Source organism: Lycorma delicatula, chromosome 1 (genome assembly GCF_047948215.1).
Source record: "Lycorma delicatula isolate Av1 chromosome 1, ASM4794821v1, whole genome shotgun sequence".
Taxonomy (NCBI): Eukaryota; Metazoa; Arthropoda; class Insecta; order Hemiptera; family Fulgoridae; genus Lycorma; species Lycorma delicatula.
This window is the reverse complement of record NC_134455.1, coordinates 272,688,076-272,708,698: the sequence shown is the minus strand read 5'-3', so window position 1 is coordinate 272,708,698 and position 20,623 is coordinate 272,688,076. Positions and strand designations below refer to the sequence as shown.

General features: G+C 32.3%; 1 protein-coding gene across 1 annotated transcript in view; it reads right to left on the bottom strand.

Moving 5' to 3' along the window:
* Nucleotides 1–19,093, bottom strand: part of LOC142317830 (ciliogenesis-associated TTC17-interacting protein) — a 37,897-nt gene extending 18,804 nt beyond the window's left edge. The window contains exons 1-2 of the mRNA XM_075354380.1: nt 18,718–19,093; nt 11,366–11,596 (exon numbers count right to left, since the gene is read on the bottom strand). Of these exons, the coding sequence (XP_075210495.1) occupies nt 11,366–11,596; nt 18,718–18,775 (289 nt within the window). The 5' untranslated portion in view covers nt 18,776–19,093. The remainder of the gene's footprint in view (nt 1–11,365; nt 11,597–18,717) is intronic.
* Nucleotides 19,094–20,623: the final 1,530 nt, after the last annotated feature.

The following is a 20,623-nucleotide window of genomic DNA, read 5'->3' as shown; positions in this document are numbered from 1 at the left end:
ATATCCAAGATTAAAAATGTCCTAAAATACTATTTTCTACCCAAAAATGCAATAAAGACTTGAAATTTACATTTAGAATGAGATTGGCTGCCATATTGGAAAAAGGGTGAAGATTTCAAAAATGGTAAAACTGTATCTTTAATGTGAAGAAAATCTAGGGAAGGTTCACCATTCACCCATGGTTCACCCATTCTAAGTGTTCACTAATCCTTCTGATGTCATTGTTTGGAACCAATATTCTTTGACTTTAACATCTCTTTGATTTTCTGCAGGTGTAGATAGGTCTATCTTTAAAAAATTACATGAATATAAAGTTTCTTTGAGAAGATATATGTAAAAGTGACTTGCTGAACTTGCTGAAGTTTTGTTCACAATTTAGTCCCTACAAAAGTTATAGAAGATATGAAACAAATCCTTCTTTGCACAAAAAATTTCAATCACAATATTTCAATTATAATTTTTTATAGTTTTATTTTGTTTAAAAAATACCTAATATTCACCAGGTTGCATTTTTAATCCAACATCTACTGTTAGTTTAGTTGCTGTAATGTCAGTATTAGTGCCACAAACATGTTCAAATGCATTATACAGGGTGATTCAGGAGGATAAGGCAATACTTTGACAACTCATTCTAGAGGCTAAAAATAATAAAAAAGTTCATATAAGCATACGTTATATAAGCTAACGAAAACGATTCGTTAGCGAGTTATACTGGGTGAAAGATTTCACCCGAGTTTCAGTTCCTCCGGGCAAATTAAGACTTTCTGAAATTCTGGGAAAGTCAATTAAGGGGCAAATTCAATTGTTTCTTATGGTTTTTGAGCTGGGAAATCGAAGAAAATAGGTCCCAGAACTGTATCTCTCTTAGTTTCTAAGATATCCCATGTAAAACGCCGAAAATAGGGTCAAAAAACACATTTTTTTACATTTGATATACAATAACGTTAAATTGGCAATAAATCATACATTTTTTAAACATAAATTGTAGAGAATTAAATTATAAGAAGATTGATGTAAATAATGTCAACAGAAAACAAATAAAATTTTAAACATGTCGACTTTTATTAACAACAGATTAATTTTTAACAGATTGAAAAAAATTTTTCATTATGTACAGTAGAAAATAACTTTTTTCTTCTTTTTTTTTTGTTTGTGGGCGAAAAACGCCTGGGCGTTATCATCGTTCGGTAGCTATTTGTAAAAGGGTAAAATAATCCCGAAATAATAAACTATACAAGGCGCAAACGTAATACCAATCATATAATAAAAATTTACCAAAACAAACTAAGAAGGCAAAATAAAACTTAAAACTAATACTACAAACAAAGTTGATAAAGTAAATGGAGGAAGAATGAATACTTACTGTTTTTTATGATAATGATAAAATGCTGCTTACAAGTAGTATTTCATGTGGTTTAATAAATTTCAAAAATGCCACCGTTGAGTTCAATGCACTTTTCATCGCATTGTAATAGATTTTGTGTTGCCAGTCTAACAGTATCTTTGCATTCCTTGATTATAGCTGCAGCGTTGAGAATGCGAGCAATCAGTGTCTACGTGTATCTATGTTTTGCTTGTAAACCTCATTTTTCAACCTTCCCCACAAACAACAATCCAACTGGGAATCTCGGTGGCCAATTAACCGGCTCTCCACGTCCTATCCATTTACCAGCAATCATTTCAGCAAGACATTGCCTTACTTCATTAGTGAAATGTGTAGGAGCTCCATCAAGTTGGTAATACATTTCAATTTGTTTTGCTAAGGGGATATTTTCCAGTAATATAATAAATTCATTACTTAAAAATTCCAGATAATTTCTCCCTGTTATACAATGTTGTAGTATGAAAGAACTTGCTAACGAAGTGTTTTTGAACCTATGTTTATATGTACTTTTTTCTTATTTTTAGCCTCTAGAATGAGTTGTCAAAGATTGCCCTATCCTCCTGAATCACTCTGTATAAATCAATTAACAAATAAAAGGAATCTATCAAAAATATGAGACAAAATACAGTATTAAATGTTATTTATTTTTTTAAATCTTTAAATGACAAGATTTTTTTAAAAAATCTTGTTATTTTTTTATGAAATAATTACTTACATATAAGACAATGTTACTGATTTTCTTTTCATCTGTAAAATTATCTTGATGATTATTAACTTTTGTTGTTATGTAATAATTTTTTTCAAGTCTTGATATATACAAATGTTTTACTTTATTTACATTGTATCTAAAAATAATTACATTTTTAATAATAAAATAATTGTATTAAAATACCACAACTACAATATGTATATAATAGTTTATGATCAGATGTTACCTTTTCTAAAAGAATTTTTTTTTTGTATTATTTGATTGAGGAGTGATTTTAATTTTTTTTTGGCATTTTGAATTATGAAATTTATAAAAGCAGAAAGAAACTTATTTAGAATGTTCATAAAACGTGAAGGTTATTCGAAAAACCTAAAATTGGATAGTTTAGTTAATGTAGCTGCTAGTTGAATAATTTTCCAGTTGATTGTAATTCCAGTTTAACCATATGCAATTAAATTTATGGCCACTGAATTATTGATAGTACAATTACCAGTAAATAATTAGAATGAAATTTTGAATGTAATCTCTAAGTATAAACTTTTATCATAACCGGGTTAAATTGTTTTATCACAAGAAATTATATCCAGTTTATTTCCATGCAGTATTCAGGGTAATTAGATGTTAAGCTACTAAGCTACTTAGCTACTTAGGTTTTAGGGTTCCCCACTTCATAGAAATAGCCAGGTCTCATTTTCTGTCACATACACAACCCCATCAAACTATTGCATAATGCATATACTTGATATACTTGCATTTCTCCTTTTTTTAAATAAATAACATAACTCTCTCTCTCTCTTCTGTTTGACAATGATACTTCTGTTTGACCAAAAAACCAAGAAATTAGTAAAAGCACAAAAATTTCACTGATCTGTCATCATATCTTCGTCACTAAACTGACTAGTTACATTTTATAGTTACTAGCCAGCTTCTGTGTCAGTCTGAGCTCACTTGGAAATAATCTCCCTTAGAATTTCATTATTTAGGCATAATCTATTTATAGATTAGATGTGTCAAGCTTAATCTTGGGACCACTGAGGCAAAACATTCTATAAAATGATCAATCTAAAGTTTTAAATGATCAAAAATCAGTATCCCCACTTTGGTACTTTGCTGAAGGTTATTGTGTGTATCAAATTGTGTTCTGACCCAAGAGTATATAAAATAATTTTGTGAAAAACTATCTGACGTGATTAAAATATATGCAAAAATTCAGTCTGCAATGTAACAAACATTATAAAAATTTTATAAAAATCATGAAAATAGTATTTTGAGAAATCAGCTTTGAAATTTTGAAAAATAATGGTCATCTCTATCATGAAAAACTAGTAAACATCTTCACTTTTTAAAAGTGGTAAATAATATTTCACTTACTTTTTTTACATTTTTAAATTAATGTTTTAACCAATGGCTATATTATTATAACAACCGCAATATTATGATTATTACATATATAATAAAAATAAATAAATAATATTTATTTATTTGTGTATGTTATTCCATAACATCTTATGCTCCAAAGGATAGCAGGCAAATTGTCACAAGCATATATAAAACTTACAAATTCAATACTTACAATAACAAAAACAAAAGAGACAAGAGAATAAAAAAATATTCAAAATCGCAATCATTTTACAAAAATAATAATTATAAAACATTAACTATCTCATCAGTAGTTTGCAAGATCACCAGTCCCAGTACAACTTTCTATTGGTAATTTATTAAAGAAAAAAAAGGTGTATATATATATATATATATATATATATATATATATATATACTGTATTACTTACTAGTAAGATCAACAATCATAATTGCTGCTGTCAGTCAAAAATTCATTTATTAATAGCTTTTATTCGGAAAAAATATAAAAAGATGTTTTTTTTTGAGATTGTCAATTTTATCAATTTTTCTGACACTTAATGAAGTTTATTACACTATTTTATACCATTATAACAAAGGAATATTTCAAAGGAGCAGTTCTGTGTACTGGAGAAGAAAATCTATCTCTTTGGTGGATTGTAATTGTAGTATTTTTTAAATAGAGTTATAAATTTAGATGGATTGGACTTACTAAGCATTTAATTATTAAATACTACATAGATAAATGGCGAGAAATATTATATTTAAATGACTAAAACTGGACCTTCATGAATGGGTGGTATTAATGATGTGAATATTTTTTTTAAATACTTTCTGAATGTCCATGGATGTAATCCCAAGAAATTACTTCATAATTCAACAATGAATATACATAACCATAGTACACCATTAATAAGAAGCTCATAATTAAATAATAGAAAAAAGGTAAAATTAGACAACACATTTTATTCAGTCTTTATAAGCTGTCTATATGCTCTTTTCACGTCAGTCTTCATCTACAGCAACACCAAGAAACAAAATCTCTGATACTAAATCCAAATCTATTGGCAATATAGAAAGATTTCTCCATTATTACGATTTAAATTAAAATTTATCAAAGTTGTTTTTTTAAGTTAATCGCCAAACCATTCAATTTAAACCACTCCTTTATGATAAGCGTCCCGAGGGGGACGCTGACGCTGAAGCCGTAGTTGCTACGAACATACGGCTGATCGCTTCTGCATGCGACACTTCCATGCCCCAAGGGGGGGCCGAGGCACCAGAAGCGACCCGTGTACTGGTGGACACCGGAGATTGCGGGGTTGCGCCGAGAGTGTCTTCGACTAAGACGTGTGGCGCAACGTGCAAGGAATCGCACAGACGCCTACGCCAGGTTAGCCGAGTATAAGACGGCAAAGAAGCGGCTCCGTCGAGCCATCAACGTGAGCAAGGCACGCTGCTGGAGAGAACTGACGGAGACCGTGGATGCAGACCCTTGGGGGCTGGGTTATAAGATAGTAACTCGGCGATTGGGGGCCTCGCGGTCACCAGCTTCACTAGACGAGGCTAAAGCGGAATACGTCGTTAAGATGTTGTTCCTGGCCCACTCGGTCCGCGCCGAGCGGGACTTTGGCGACTTGGGCGACTTCCCGCTCTTCTCGATGGAGGAACTGGAGTAAGTCCTACGGTAGCTGAAAGCCAAAAAAGCCCCTGGTTCCGACGGTATACCGGCCGAGGTACTCAAACTAGTGGGGCGCTGCAGGCCCCGTCTTCTACTAGACACGTATAATGCATGTCTGAAGGGTGGGTCTTTTACCGCCAGGTGGAAGACCGCACGTCCTGTGCTAATTCCCAGGGGAAAAGAAAACCCAGAGTCGCCGTCCTCCTACCGCCCATTGTGTATGCTTGACACAGCTGGGAAGGTATTGGAGAAGCTGTTAAACAAAAGACTGATGATGAATCAGGCAGGTGGCCTATCACCTAACCAGTACGGTTTGCGGCAGGGTCGGTCGACCCTAGACGAAATTCAGGAGGTTGTTAAGGCAGTGCGGCGAGCAGAGGACCACAATCATTTTTTGCGACGTGTGGTCCTTCTCATTACGTTGGATGTAAAAAACGCTTTCAGCTCCGCACGGTGGAGCGATATGATTCGAGCCCTGGAGCATTCGTTCCATGTGCCTCAGTACCTTCTCAGAATGGTGGACGCATACCTGAGGAACCGCGGTCTCGTAAATGAGACCGCGGTAGGCTGCCGTAGGACTACGATCACGTCAGGGGCGGCGCAGGGGTCCATTCTCGACCTCGACCTTTGAAACGCCGTCTACGATGGCTTGCTGAGGCTGGAGATTCCTGAAAAATCTGCTTTAGTTTGGTACGCTGACGACGTTGCGTTACTTGTTGCAGACCGCGACGTGGAGCGCGCCCAACTGAGGCTCAGTCGAGCCATGCACAGAGTCGGTGCCTGGCTGGACGACCATGGGTTGTCTCTAGCCCTCAGCAAACGGAGATCGTAGTTCTCACGAAGAAGCGTATCGACACCCTTCTCTCCCTGCGGGTCGGGATAAAGGTTGTCGAGACCAAGCCGGCCGCAAAGTACCTCGGTGTGATGATTGACCGGAAACTCAGCTTTGCTGTGCAGCTTCGTACAGCCGCCGACAAAGCTGCGAGAGCTGTAACTGCTCTCAGCCGGCCTGTGGCGAATGTCGGCGGACCGAAGGCCAGCAGACGGCGATTGCTGATGTCCGTGCATTCTATCCTGTTATACGGGTCGGAAGTGTGGCCCAGGCATTAAGAGTTGCGAGAAACCGGAAGCGGCTCGCGCAGGTGCAACGCACCGCAGTCTTGCGAGTCGCTTCCGCGTATCGGATGGTCTCCGAGCCTGCAGTACTTGTGGTCGCCACGCCATACCCATTGCTACTTTAGCAAGGGAGCGCCAGGTGATCTACAGGAGGCGACGGGCAGGCGAAGACCGGGTGACCATTGCCAACGAGGAACGCACCCGCACGTTCCTCGCATGGCAAGAGACCTGAGACCACGAGACCAGAGGACGATCGACCGCAAGTCTTATCCCTCTGGTCAGACCGTGGACGAAGCGACGGCATGGAGAGGTGGAGTACTACATGACCCAATTTTTAACGGGTCACGGGTACTTCCGCGCTTACCTCCATGTCATAGGGAAAGCGCTGTCCCCCAACTGCCTGTATTGCCCCGGTGTACGGGACGACGCTGAGCACACGTTTTTCAAATGTCCTCGGTGGGCGGCAGATCGAGGAACACTAGAGGCGGATCTCATAGCACTGAGTCCCTACAACGTGGTTGCGATGATGCTCCGTGGCCTGAGCAGCTGGGAAAGTGTAGCCTGATACGTCGGCAACATTCGCAGGGGCGAAAAAGGTTGACCTGGATAGTCCTGAAAATTAGGTAGTACTTAATTAGGCTAGTATAGGAGGACTCGACCGGAAGTAATGTGTTAAACAGTTCCAGGTCGAGTCCAGATAGAAAGGGGGGTGTGGTTTTAGTCGGTAGTCTGCTGATAGTGATTGAATAATACCATCAGCGGCAGCCGGACACTTCGTGCGTAAATGTATTTCCACCTCCCTCCGCAAAAAAAAAAAAAATTATTATTAATATAAATATTATAATTAGCAACCAATGTAAAATTATTCCTAACTTTATACAATATACAAAGACTGTCTTCTCTGGCCCACTGTTCTGTTAATCATATCATGTCTGGCCATTCATCTTGTTGTGAAAGGAATATATTGAACTTATCAATCTTATTAGTTTGAATCAACTCTTATGTATTAAGTTGTATTATTTTCAAACTGTAAACATCATGTTTGAGATCAGGAATTTGAGAACGTGAAGTGGAGGAAGCCTCATTTAGTGGTAAATTATTTTTTAAGTTTCAACTCATTCTACTAAAAACATTTTTCCCCTCAAAACGTTTTCCCATCTTCTGATTCTAGAAGGTTATTCATTAAATTAATTCTACATTTATCAAGAGATGAGAATCCCAGAAAAGGGATGCTTCCAGAGCATCAATGAGTACCAATGCTTCCAGAGATCAGTTGGCAGGCAGTCAAAAAAAGAACAAGAAACTTCATTACAGTATTTAGATTATTTTCAGTAGTGGAACAGCTTGAAAAGGATGTATAATAATTATATTAAAACATAGTTATAATCAATCATTGCTACCTGAATTGTAGGTAAATTATTCAGCAGTTTTTTAGTGTTTATACCAAGAATAAAAATGGCTAAAAAAGAAACTTCTATTCCCCAAGAAAATCCAGATGCTTTCTAAGATTCAAATCTAGGACCTTCCGTTAGCAATCATTGATTGTTTTAATTCAGTCAACAAGGTGCCAAGGTGCCAAATCACAGATGCATTGGGCCACTTTTAAATTCTCTTCTTAAAATTATATTTTCATTAACTTATTTCAATGTTATGAGTACCAATGTTTTAAACCTTGAATAATATTAAGAATAAATAAAAATGAATGAATAGAAAGGGAATTTACTTCAAAACATACATTTATACTTAGACAGAAAAAATAATTGGCATTAATTAATCAACTAATTTAATTAATTAAGTAAATTCTATTATTATATATTTAATAAATTATGTAAGTTTGTAAACTCTACACAGTGACAATATGTGTAACCCTATAAAATCAGTAAATATTTGACTACTAACTTTTAGAACAGTGAAATTTTTCCATTCAATAGAACCTTCAGAGCAAACTAGCAGCATCTTATTCACTGGTGTTAGTGATAGTGCTGTTGTAAACTATGTTTTTAAATTAGGTACGTCATTAAATTAGGTACTTTATCAGACTTTTGCGTGTTTGTAAATTTCAAATTATTCAAAAACATTGAAATCTTATTTATGCACTACATGTAAAATCTGCAAGTTGTGGTTATAAACAACTTATCAAGAAAAATTTAAGGAAGTTCATAAACTACAAGACTCCATCTGCATCCTTTAATGTAACTGATTTCTACTATGTGAATCATTGAAAAGCAATATATAGCTGAAATCGTAAGCTAATACGGAATAGAATTACTTCACATATAACGACAAATACTATTTAATTGACCTACTGGTGGGTTCACCCACTTCTAGTCTCCTGGCTAATTTCTTTTGGTAACACTTCAAAAAACTCACATACTACAAAATAATAAACCATGCAGATAAAACAATACATTTGACATCACTATGTGGTTGACAATATACGTTTGTATAAAATGATGTTACACACTCATCATATTCTCTGACAAACTGATCTGCAATTGTACTTCATGGGAGAATTCAAAATTGAGTAAACACTCCTTTAAGATTTACAGAAAATTCACCACTGACATACTTATTCACAAGCACAATTAGCAGCTTTCCTGTACATTTTATACTGTGTAAAACATACACATTTGTCATCTAACAATTATATTTAAGACAACAGTCAGTACAATAAAACATCTTGCACAGGTCAGTGACTACCTACCTGCACTTATAGACAACATACTACATAAATACAGAAAAATTAACACACCTAATAATAGAAAATACAAAACATACATAAACCAACAATCATACAAATTGTCAATATTTCCACGAAAAAGGGCTAGTATGTCATTTTTAAAAAACAAAATCATACAGATTGCTAAAACTCATAAACACAACCACCAGGAGTACACAGATTGTATTGTACCAAATACTAAACAGGACCACATATAGGCACTGGCTACAACTGAATAAACATTTGCACAGAATAAGGATATATGTAAAAAACACCTTGACCACAATACAAACTTTATAGCACAATAAAACCACTACCTCCTACATTTGAATAATTCAAAATTTGATAAAAAATGACATATTAAATAACAAACAAAATGTAGTTTGAGTATATTATTTGATTACTCTAGGTTTTTCCTTTTTAAAACAAGCCAACAATGCTATCAGTGATCCCAATGAAGAAGTGGCACAGCTAATTAACTCCAGAAAGTCCTTTGAAAGAAAATAATTACTGTATTTTTTTAAGTAAACCATTTAATAAGAGTAATTTAAAATAAACTATTATATATATAACAATTGTAAACTTTAACTTTTAAGTAACTTGTGAATTTTTCTAGTGAAATATCATTATATGAATTATTTAAAATTAGTTAATTGACTGAAAACAATATTTTAATTTATTGAATAAATTAATAGCATGTAATGATTTGCAATCAATACTATAATATAATCAGCTCACAAAAAGCATTTAATTGAATGCAGGAATTTAGGAGTCATTTATAAAGAATATAAAAAATAAAAGCCTAACACTGGCTGTGGGAAATGCCTGTTTAATAATATCCCAATTGGAGGATTTAGTACACCCATTAAATGAAATGTATAACAACACTTTACTCAGATAAGATTTAAACAATTTAGAAAAGCCTATCAAATTTGAAAATTAATATAAAATGGTCAACAAGACCAAAAGCCTCAGTTAAATCAACAAAAATTCTACAATCTCTTAAGTTTGCTTCTAAGTTATTTAATATACTGTTCATCAATTCTGTAGTTGTTAATGTAGTAGAGAAACTGCTTTTCCAAACTCAAACTGCTTTTACTCATTATTTCAAGTTTTAAAAAATAAGGCAAGTCTACAAAGAAAATTTTTTTTAAATTTTGGAACTCCAATTAAAAACTGATTAATATTGTCCGATAATTTTCATGACTTTGTGATAATTTCATTAACTTTTTTAATAGGATTAACTCTATTTTAGCAAAATTCAATTAGAAAAAATTCCTTTCTGAAAACAGTAACTAATAACAGATGATAATGTAATGCACAGACACACTGCAGAACTCTAAAATCCTAATACTTATTCCAAATACATCTATGAATTTTTATTTTTAAGACATCCAATCACAGACAAGATCACCTCCCCAGAAACTTTTTAGTTATTCCGTAAAAACTAAACTTTCAGATTAGTTTAATTGGCTGAAGAGGCAGATTGAAAAAGAATATCCATAATATTTTTTTGCAGATTTTGAATTGAACTTCATAAAAGGGATGTTAGAAGCAAACAAGAAATATTGACAAAGTAATTGTTGAAATAACTGGCAACAATTTTTCAAAATTATTTTCTTTTTGGCATACCAACATTATTTTTATTATGGATTATTTATATTAAAAGATGCAAATTCCTCCTTCTCAACATGAATTAAATTCAAACATGTTTTTACCATATAGTTACTAATAGAAATTTTATTCTTGAAATGCCATTTCTTAACAGAAGCTAAAGTTTTCTTTGAAAGTAAGGTAAAAAATTCAGGGCTACTATTAAATTTTTTCAAGGCATGGAAATTTTTAACCAGCTAATTGAATGAAAAGACTCCCCCCTGTTTACTAGTTTCAATTTACTACTCATGATCAAAGTCAAACTTATCAAATCCACAAATCTACGTGGTGGAATGGTAGCATCACAGCCTTTCATCCAGAGGTCCCAGGTTCAAATCTTGGGTTCAAGTCCCGGTCATCCTTATTTATGTCAGGCATGATATTTTTCATACACAAAATTTCATATTCATATTCCCACATACAAGCTTCTTTGTAAACTTCTGTGGTAAATTACTTCATCAGTAAGAAAAAAGTAGGCATAATTTAATACACCAGTAGTAATGTGCGCCTAGCAATAGTAGATAGCTCCAGCTTATGGTTTTTTATAACTACTCTAAAAATGTAACATAGTTAAACTACTCAATTCACATCATTCATGTGTATTGAATTCACTGTAAATATTAGTAAAATTTTACAAAATTATATAGAGCAATACATCATATTTAAAGAAAAAACAATGTTTGGCTGCAGTTATGTTTTCATCTCTTCAGTAAATTATTACTATACAGAAAACATACTTACTCACATCTCTTTTCTTCAACAGTAATCAAATTAGGTCGGACTCTTGAAGTAACTGTAAGACCACAAACTCCTTCAGTATCTAATTCAAGTTCATTTGAAAAATGTATAATAAACTCAAAAAAATTCCATAGCTGAGCAATATTAGTATTAATCTTTACTTCCCCTATCTTTACCTTTTTGCTGTTCACTACATTGAGCACTTCCCTTGAGCAATATTTTGGTGCAGAGAACTCATCTGGAATGAATGGAAATCCGAACAGTCAAAGAAAAACTGAGATATAATATACATACATACATGTTAAGTATTAAAAAATATGGTGAAATAAAAAAAATCTTCAAAATTTTGAAATTAGCACTTTGATGAACTTATCATGGCTTTTAGGTTTGTCAAAAATTTGATAAATTACATTTTATATTCTACAAATAGTTGCTACATTGACAGTAATTACCATCTAACTTCCTCCATGTCATTAATGTTGCAGTATTATTAGATATTTTTATTTTTTTTTATTTATTCACTATTATTGGAACAGTTCTGCCAAATTAATTATCCTTATTTATTTAAAATAAAATTAAAATATGTTTTTATATAGAAACAATATTGGCCTATTTATGAGTTTTTTTTAGTAATATTAATTAAAAAAACAAAATTTGGATTTTCTACATCTCTGTTGGTCATGTACGCAAGTATGTACTCAATTATTCTTCATTAATGTTTACTGAATTTATTTATTTTGTAGTTATTTTATTTATTTATTATCTTTGTATATTTAATATACCATTATATATATTTAATTATTAATATAAACCCAACTGGTTCTATTTTTATTTCATAGTTAATTGTGTATTATGTGATACTGGCCGGATCACAAAATCTTCATAATTTTCCTTGTTCCATCCAGACAAATGCTGGCGCAGTTCATTTTTTTGTATATGGAAATAGGACATCATTTCTGTTGGAATCTATATAATGTATTTATTATTTATTATATTCCAAGCAGAATAAAGTATTTATTTATATTAAATTTTGGTATTAATTTATTTGTTTCATAAAACAAACAGTAATGTCACAATTAGATAGTTTAGAGAAATATTACATGTAAATGAATATTAAAACTAATACATAAGTTGGTAAAAAATCTTCAATAACAGCATAAAAGATTAAAAAATCTGATGTGGACACCGCTTGATTTCCTTGTACGCCTATTAAATTATATATATACATTTTTTTTAAAATGAAAAGTATGTATATCAAACTTTATTTCATTAATAACTTATGATATTTTTTGATATTATTATTTTATTGTTAATACTGAATTATTATTTATCGTAATTTGTTTTACAATCAGAGGTTAATAATTACACTGATAAACATAATTTTTGGTTTAATATGAGATATATGATTTTAATCTGTTTTTTTATGCTGAAAACTAATATGAACTCAGAATCTTTCTATCACCTACCATTTTTGAAAAAGCTTTAAATTTTAATTACAGGATTTTTTAATTTTTCAACATATAGTTAGCACTTTAAGCTTCTACAATGTATTTTGTTAGCTCATTTTTTATTGTTTAACTTTTTTTAACATAATTTGTAAGCTATAAATAAACAACACTAGACAAAAAATTAAATCATATCATAGTCACATATTATGACATCATATCTAATATTGAGGAGTGAGCCTTCATGGACAAGATTATCATGTCTATGCAGGTCAAAACATGTAGCTAAAAATGCAGCTGTGTTTGTATTAAGCACTGGATTTAGGAATGAATTAATTTTGTTCAGTCATATTGCTGTCTTAAGTTTGTTAACAACGCAGTCTCATAATGCCTCGAAATTGTGTAAATTATGTGGATGCCTTTTGTTATGTATGTGGTGAGTTTACTGTAAAATCAAATAGAAAAAAATATTACACTTTTAATTAAAAAAGCATATCATTTGTACTTTCAGTGTGAAATTGGTGATCAGGATAAGATGTGGGCTCCTCATATAGTATGCACTGATTGTTCTGTATATTTATGAGGATGGCTGAAATGAAAGAGGATGGACAGGTACACCGAAGGCTTTGCCATTTGGTGTACCTATGGTTTAGTCAAGATTAGCAAGTGAAGCAAGTGCCTAATAAACACGTTCGGAGTTGACGAAACTTGCTTCACTAAGAGAAAATATAATAGAGGAAGAGTATTGGCTCATCAACGGGTGTTAGGCGGAATTTATAGATGGACCAAAAAAATAATATTTTCTGGTAACAGTACCAAACAAATCCGCAGAAACTTTGTTGCCAGTCACCCGACAGTACATTCCACCTGGGACTACTGCTTTGTCAGATGAATAGACAGCGTATGGTGCTCTCCGGCAACATTACTTACACCAGACAGTAAACCATATATTGCATTTTGTTGATCCGCAAACCCGAGCCCATACTCAAACGGTAAAAAGTATGTGAACGAAGGCCAAAAAACAGAGCAAGAAACATTGGTTACAAGCCGATCAGTGACAGATTCGTATTTTGTTGAATATATGTGGGGAAAGCGGTATCAAAATGAAGATTTATTTGAAAAAATTCATCAGTATATTGCGGAATTTATGCCGCCTGAATAAATTGTCCTTCATAATTTGTATTATTCTACATTATAATTATTGTTCTGTATTACAATCTATAATATTCTTAGTTCCTCATTTTGTTATTTTTTTATGCTTCTTTTATGTATTTTTATTTTTGTATAGTATACGTTGACTATTATTGGATTGTGTATGCTTATTACTAAATAAAGTTAAAAACACCCATTTGTAAAAATATAATTTAAAAAAATTAATATTTTGTAATCGATCCGAATACTGATAAGTTATTGCTCTGACAATAATCTAGCACCGCCGAGTCGCGGCTAGCGAGGTAGTCACTGCGATGTTGTCGGCAATATGCAACAATTATGTCATTCTAGCCTATACCGAGGCGCGTTTACACTATTCCAACAAAAACGCAAATGCTGCCACTTATCGGAGAAGATCCCCCCTACCTTTCTGTAAATAAATTTTAGATAATTTTTCACTTGCCCTTCTATATTCTTACATTTCTTATTTTACGTATCTTGTTAAAAAATCTTTTTTATTGTGTAATGGTAAAAACAGCAAGCTGATTTCGAAGTCGAGAGTTCCAACGTAAGGCAATTACTTTTATACGGATTTGAATACTAGATCGTGGATACCGGTGTTCTTTAGTGGTTAGACTTCTGAGACTTTCTGAGATGTGTAGGTTAATTTCAATTAACCTACACAGTAGGTTAATTGTAGGTTAATTTCAATTAACCTACACATCTCAGAAATGGTTGACCTGAAACTACACTTCACTTACACTCATACTCCTCATTCATTCTCTGAAGTAATACCTGACGGTGAATGGGAGGCTAAACAGGAAACAAATCTATATAGTTGAGAAAAATCACTAATAGAAGCAAAAAAAAATCTAACTAGCAAAATTACTACTCTAAGGAATGAATTAAATATTGGAGGTCTTTTGATTCTCTCCAAAAATCTTGCGTTAAAATTATGTCCATAAACAACGAAGTATTTTTATTTTTATCAATTCATATGATATATTATATAATCGCACCAGGTAGGTATGATACTAAACCACGATACTAAACGAAACTGCCCTTGATTTGCATGTACGGATCATTGGAAGTGGTAAACCTTTATCAGAATATCATTACAAAATACACGATTAAATTTGCCGATCTTCGTGGCGGAACAGTAGCGTCTCTGTCTTTCATCTGGAGGTCCTGGGTTCGAATCCCGGTCATTTTTCATATGTCACAAAAAATTCTATTTCTATATCCCAAACACAAACTTCAAGTTTATGTGGCAATATCATCAAGCAAAAAAAGTATAAAATAAAATAAAAGATAAAAGCGGTTCATATAGGAGTTCAAGATAGAAGTCATATTAAGAACTGAAATATAATAAATTGTGAAATAATAGTGGAGCTACTACGTATATATTTAAAAAAATAAACACTAATTCAAAAGGCAATGGACCTTTTTCAGTAAGAGGGTACTACTCTTTTTTCTTTCTTTTTTTTCAAAAATTATAAGTGTAGTCTAACCAAACTTAACTACGCTATCTTCGCTTGCTAATCTTGACTAATTACAAATATGACACAGTAAATCATTGCGAAAACTTTTGTTGGTCCAAAAACAGGTGCAAGTACCTAAGTATTGAAAGTTTATGGTGGCGAGCTAAAAATCGCAATAAGAAGGAATGTGGCACTAAAGAGTTATTGGGTTATTTTAATAAAAAGTATGTTTCAGAGGTTAATGTGGTTATTAAAAAACAAAAAAATATCAGGTTATTTAGTTACTTTTTGAAAAAAATTTGATACACGCTTACCAAAAAAAGTTTTAAAACTCTAAACGCCATATCCTTCGAAATTAACATTTTCAGTGTTGCAATTTCAACGTAAGTCGAATATTATCTATAAATGTACCCAATAATCGTAATTCGGTTAAATAACCAAAACCATACTCGAGAACAATTTACAAACCAGACTAAAGAAATTATTACAGAACATCCTTCCATTTGATATAATTTTTCTCTTAATTTCTCACTCAAAACTGCGGAAAACTTGTGTAACTGTAAAATAAATTTATTGCGTTTATCACATGTAATATTTATTCTATTAAGTACGTCCGGTATTTTTATACTTCAAGTAGTTGTTCGCTATCGAACTTGATCTTAAGGTCGTAATTGTTAATTAATAAGGTTAAATTAATAATCGGTATTTTAACTTCTATGAGAACTTGATTAATACACATCATCTGTTTTTCAAGCCGCCAACCCTTTTAACCTACGTCAGTAAATTTCTAATATCACTGATCTGGATCAAAATCTTCTGTAGAAAATTCTAATCTTCCGTAAGGAGGACTGTTTAATTACCGGCACAAAGAAGCCTTACCGTCTGCTAGGAATTCGCAATGAAATTCTTTTACTGTTCTTTTCAATATCTCGAATTCTTGTTAACTCTACCACGCTGGCTTCTTACGTCAGGTCTTTGCATTGTCCATTTAAACTATATGGCCGAAAAAATAAAAATTCTCATTATGATTGTGAAGAGTTATTAGTCCACTATACATTTATAAAAGAAATTATCGATAAGCTGGAAATCTGTACAGAAAACAATAAACCAGAATTATACACAAGAGAAATTGGCCGTTAATAACTAATATGATGGGTATTGATAATTGATAAGAATGTATGATTCATATCGTTGGTAAGTATTGTTTTACTAAAAAAAAATAAAAATAAACAACTAATTTTTTATGAGAAGTTTGTCTAGCCTGTAAATTGTTTTAAAATTTGGTTTTCAGTTCTTCAAGAACCAAATAAGTGTTTATTTTATTGCGAAAATTTATAGACATTTTTGTAAATGTTGTAATTAACAGAGGAAATATTTATTTCAAAGCATAAGGGTTTTAGCCGGAATACCTAGATTAAATAATGAGAGCTCAAAACTGCATGTTATTATATTCAACGTGGAAGTAACTTAAAAAGGCAGTCATACTAAATATTGCAATATCCTTCTCTGTTAGACTTTTTTTCCTGTTTAGCCTCCGGTAATTACCTTTCAAATAATACTTCAGGGGATGATATGTATGAGTGTAGTCTTACAGTCTCGATTCGACCATTCCTGAGATGTGTGGTTAACTGAAACCCAACCACCAAAGAACACCGGTATCCACCATCTAGTATTCAAATCCTGGTAATCTCTATTAGACTAGACTGGTTTTGTCTAACTCAGCACAATTCGGCGAACAAACCTGGGTTTTATTATGCTACCGTTATTATTTTTAATAAATTACCGAACCACCCGACAATTTAAAAAATCTTCTCATCAAAATAAAGATGTTTCTTTAACAGAAACAATATTACTCTATTAATGAAGTTCTTAAATATTTACTTGCGAGAATAATTTTCATTAACGCCTTGGTCCTTTTTCGGTAAGCAAGTACCACAAAAATAACGTAGTAACCCGATTTTATTTTTGTTTTTTAATAAACAAATTAAGCTTCAGTTGATGATTTTAGTACCTGTTTCGATACAGCTACAATTGTAGAATTAAATCTCTTCTTTGTTTTATCAAGAACAGCATACATGAAACATTTTTTCATGACAAATTCCACCAAAAACCCACTGTTGTGGTGGAACAATATAATAGAGGATATTCGTCCTCTATTATATTTTCTTTTAGAAAACAAGAGACTTATATTTCTACAACAGTTCCAGATCCACCTATTTTTGTCTTTGTAATAAAAAAAGGCACATACTTCAGTAATAAATAATTATTATTAAAAAAAATGTTATTTGATTACTGTTATATAAATGTAAAAATGCGTGTTTTTGTTATTTTTGAAAAAAAAAGTAACGAAAAAAAAATAATGTACCTGCTTACCGAAAAAGGTCCAACGTCAATGAATGGACATTGTACTCTTAAATCTATCTCGGAGATGTGAAAGAAGTTTAGGAAGAACAAAATAAACCTAAAAGTAATACGATAAACTACACCGTACTTCCCGAATACGATAATTTATTTTTTTTTTAATTTTCCGAGGAATACATAAATCGAATTTAATATTTTTAAATTTTGTACAAATCTCTTTTAAACGTATTCAGTAATTGTGTCTTATTTAGTATGGTCCGCTTCTGAGTTCTATTTCATACACGTTGTTCCGCGCTGAATAACATTATAAATTGATTTTGAGCAGTGCTATTATTTTAAACAAAATATCTGCACTAAAACAAGGATCTTTTTCGGTAAGCGGGTGTAGAAGATTTAGAAGGTATGAATTACATACTTATAGGAATAGCAGTAGAAATAGAAGAGTCCTCATTTAAAAAAACTACAATAGAGGCACAATTCTTCCAAATCAGTGAATATTTGGAGATATTTGCTGGGAAATTATAAATATAATCTAACTTAACCTACGCTAGCTTCGCTCGCTAACCTTGCTAATTACAAACATTATACAGTAAATCATAGCGAAAAATTTGTTGATCCAAAAACAGGTACACATACCCGAATTTTATGACGACGAGCTAAAAATCGCAATAAGAAGGAATGTAGCACCAAAGGGTTATTGGATTATTTTAATAAAAAGTATGTTTATGGGGTTAATTTGGTTAATAAAAAACAAAAAAAATCGGGTTATTTGATTAATTTTTGAAAAAAATGTGGTACCCGCTTACCGAAAAAGAACCTTGAATTTAACTGTCCTGAAGAAGTAAACTTCTAAAAAAGATAAATATTTTTCCTAGGTCTACTTACAAACATAATACATAATATTTAAATAAGATGCATACCGATAATAACTTCCGGAAGGGAGATTTTTTGTTTAATTTTCTTCGGTTCAAATTCCATTGAAACTTAATATGCTGATAACTATGAATTTACCAAAATTTTGCACTTCAGATAATTTGCTATTTTTAAATAAACCATCCAAAACAAATCACTTTTACCTATCAAATTATTAAAAATACTACACTGATCAGGTACGACAACATATGATGTGTTCACTATAATCACTTCTTCCAACAATGATAACAGTAGACAAACGTGAGCAATTTTCTAAAAATGAAATTGAAAATTATTTCAACGGTCGATAGGTGAATTTTATCAATGTTTATGAAACGTTGGTAATGTTTATTTAATAAGACGATTGGAAAGTCCTAATCTTGAACTAAACAACTAACCTCTCTGAATTTTTATAGTTAAAACATTTCACATAACTAGAATTAACTAAAGCAAAATTCGCTAGGTAGCGCGGTAGTATTATTAAAATGTCATAATTTCTTTAATTTGATTCTTCGAAAAAAGCAACTATCTAATATCGTATAGTTTTTGTTTGCCCTTTTCTTTTAATTAGAGTAAGAATACACTGATGTTTATTTCTTGTTATTAACTACTGGCGCCATAGAAAAATTATAACCAGGCTGACAAATTAATGGCAGACAAAGGCAGAGCGTGACCGGCTTGACAAACGGCGTGCGTCTGTCACATAAATGATTTATAAGATGTTTGGAAAATTACATGAGTTAGAGCAAATAAAACACGTAATAGAACCATATTTTCACTGGAAAACATCGTATAGTCAGACAAAGAGATGAATAGCAAGAAATAGATTATATATTTCTTTATTGTTCTCTATAGTTCATTTTTTATAGTTTTCAATAGAATATTTTTTAAGTAGATGAAAGTATCGAAAAGTTTAACTCTTCGAACAAAGATAAAAACTGCCATTAGCCATATACTGAAGCGGATGAGTTTGATTTAAATATAATAAAAAATCTCTCATATAAATCAGAATTTTTTTTAATTACATTACCCCCTTTAACCAAAGTCATAAGACTTTTTTGTAAAGGGGGAAGAAACACCAGTTTATTTTTTCATCAAATAAATGAATAAATATGCTTTTTAAATCTTTCTGAACCACTTAACTCACCTTTTTCAAATTCAATGAAATTTTGTTTCACAGGTTAGAAATCTTTAATAATGTTTATTCATCGACGTATGGTTTAGTTAACCATACAAGCTTTTCTTATTTAATTACTATTCCCCCAGACGCTAAGAGGTAGAGGAGTCTGCGCTACTACTGTTGAAAAGGTTTTGGGAAAGGATCGGTCACCTTACTTCATGTATAACATACGTAAAACAGTTTTTTTATACTATGTTGCCTTATTAAGAAATAACTTGATCTAAATGTAAATGATGTTGATGCCCAGGGCTTTAGCGATGCAGAGAAAAGCAAAACCGTTTTCATATGACACTGTCACTCCACGCTAGTGCTTCTTCTCTATACATACACCTGCCAAATATGCAATCGCAGATCATTCACTTACACAGAGTACATAAACAGATATTTTATTAACATTAATCCATAATTATTCATTCTAGATTACGACAGGAATAAGTAGTATTCTTACGGTGCGGGTAACAGAATGAACTGCTCCACCATCTGCTTTGAAGTAACAAGGAAAACTGCAGGAAAAACATACAGCTTGCAATTAGTGTTGCCAACCTTTTTTCAAAATTCTAAATTTCTGTATTGAAAACAGCTGTTTTATTTTTACAAATTTATAATATTTTTCTGTTAAGTTACGCGTTCTAGCCCACCAGGCTGGTCTAGTCCCCGGTTCGAATCCCGGTCAGGCATGGCATTTTCACACACGCTACAAATCATTCATCTCATCCTGAAGTAATGCTTAACTG